Source organism: Caenorhabditis briggsae, assembly GCF_000004555.2.
Source record: "Caenorhabditis briggsae complete genome, chrV, whole genome shotgun sequence".
NCBI lineage: Eukaryota > Metazoa > Nematoda > Chromadorea > Rhabditida > Rhabditidae > Caenorhabditis > Caenorhabditis briggsae.
Window position 1 is genome coordinate 16479040 of NC_013488.2, and position 1203 is coordinate 16480242.

At 35.9% G+C, this 1203-nt stretch overlaps 1 protein-coding gene across 1 annotated transcript in view; it reads left to right on the top strand.

Moving 5' to 3' along the window:
* Positions 1-904: 904 nt before the first annotated feature.
* CBG23986 overlaps positions 905-1203 on the top strand; it is a gene marked incomplete at both ends in the record, with an annotated part of 1414 nt that continues 1115 nt past the window's right edge. Inside the window, 2 exons of the mRNA XM_002638221.1 lie at positions 905-1024; positions 1071-1159. Coding sequence (XP_002638267.1) covers positions 905-1024; positions 1071-1159 — 209 coding nt within the window. The remainder of the gene's footprint in view (positions 1025-1070; positions 1160-1203) is intronic.

The following is a 1203-nucleotide window of genomic DNA, read 5'->3' on the forward strand; positions in this document are numbered from 1 at the left end:
GAAGTGTCTATTTGAAAAATTTCGCGACACCTTAAGATCTAACAATTTTCTCATCTCATGCCAGTTTTTAATGCGCAAATTCACGAATTCTCAAACTTTCCTTACTCTGATAGAAACTCATAACATAAAATCAAAGCGAAAAATACTGTTCAATGAGAGAACATTCCGGGAAGCAAAAGAAAATGAAATCGAGAAACGAAGAAGGAAAAGAGAACGAGATTAAAGAAAAAATCTTCGCATTTTAAAATTTGAATTTTTATAAAGTTGGAATTTTGCGAAAACACAAATAGAAAATCGAAGTTCTGTTCCCTATATAATTTGTAATTTCTTATGTGTTTTCTCTCATTCTACTCATTAAAAGTTCAACTTTGAAAAATCGGAGTTATTTTTCGAAGACAATACACAATCCACAGAAACTATTAGTTTAATAAAGAATTTCTATTGTTTATTACCTGTTTAATGATGAACTGTCAAGAAAGCGCTATCATTTTAGACGGTCCGTCTTCGAGGCGCAAATCGTTAAAGACGGACCGTCGGCGGCGCGCGATTCGACTGTTCGCTTTTCGGCAGTCGGCGCCCGCCAGACGGCCCGTTTTTCGGCAGTCCCCCTCTACCCACAGGTGATTCGTGATTGACCAATTACAGAAGAAGGGCTATAATCGATCAATTACTTATCTACCGCGAACGAGAGGTACTACAATTGACCGAGCAAAATGCGTATCTTACTAACTGGCCCTATAAAAGGTCCACAATTGAACAATCGCGAAGAAATTCTTGTTTTTTATTTTCCGAACTTCTTTTTCCTTTTTTGGATACTTTACTTCTTTTTTCGCCGTTTTCTTCGCAGTTTTTGTTCGCAATCTATTAATTAACATATAATATTATACTAGAATACTGTATAACCATGAATGTATCATTTTGTTTGCAGAAAAATAGAGAAAATAACCGGAAGACAAAAGTCAAAAGCAAGAAGCCGAAGTTTCGAAAAACTCTGGAAGAAGCATTGCTTCTGTACTTTCAAAAGGTAAGAAGCGTCCAGAAAATCCGAATTTTTAATCCGATTTTTACAGGGTATCAGAAAATCTTCATTTTCCTGTATGTCGACTGGGCACTCCGGAAAAATGCAACTGAGAATGAGAATGGAAAAAGTTCTGGAACAGTGGGTAAATTTGAAAACGAATGTCAGAGAAAAAAGTTGATTTC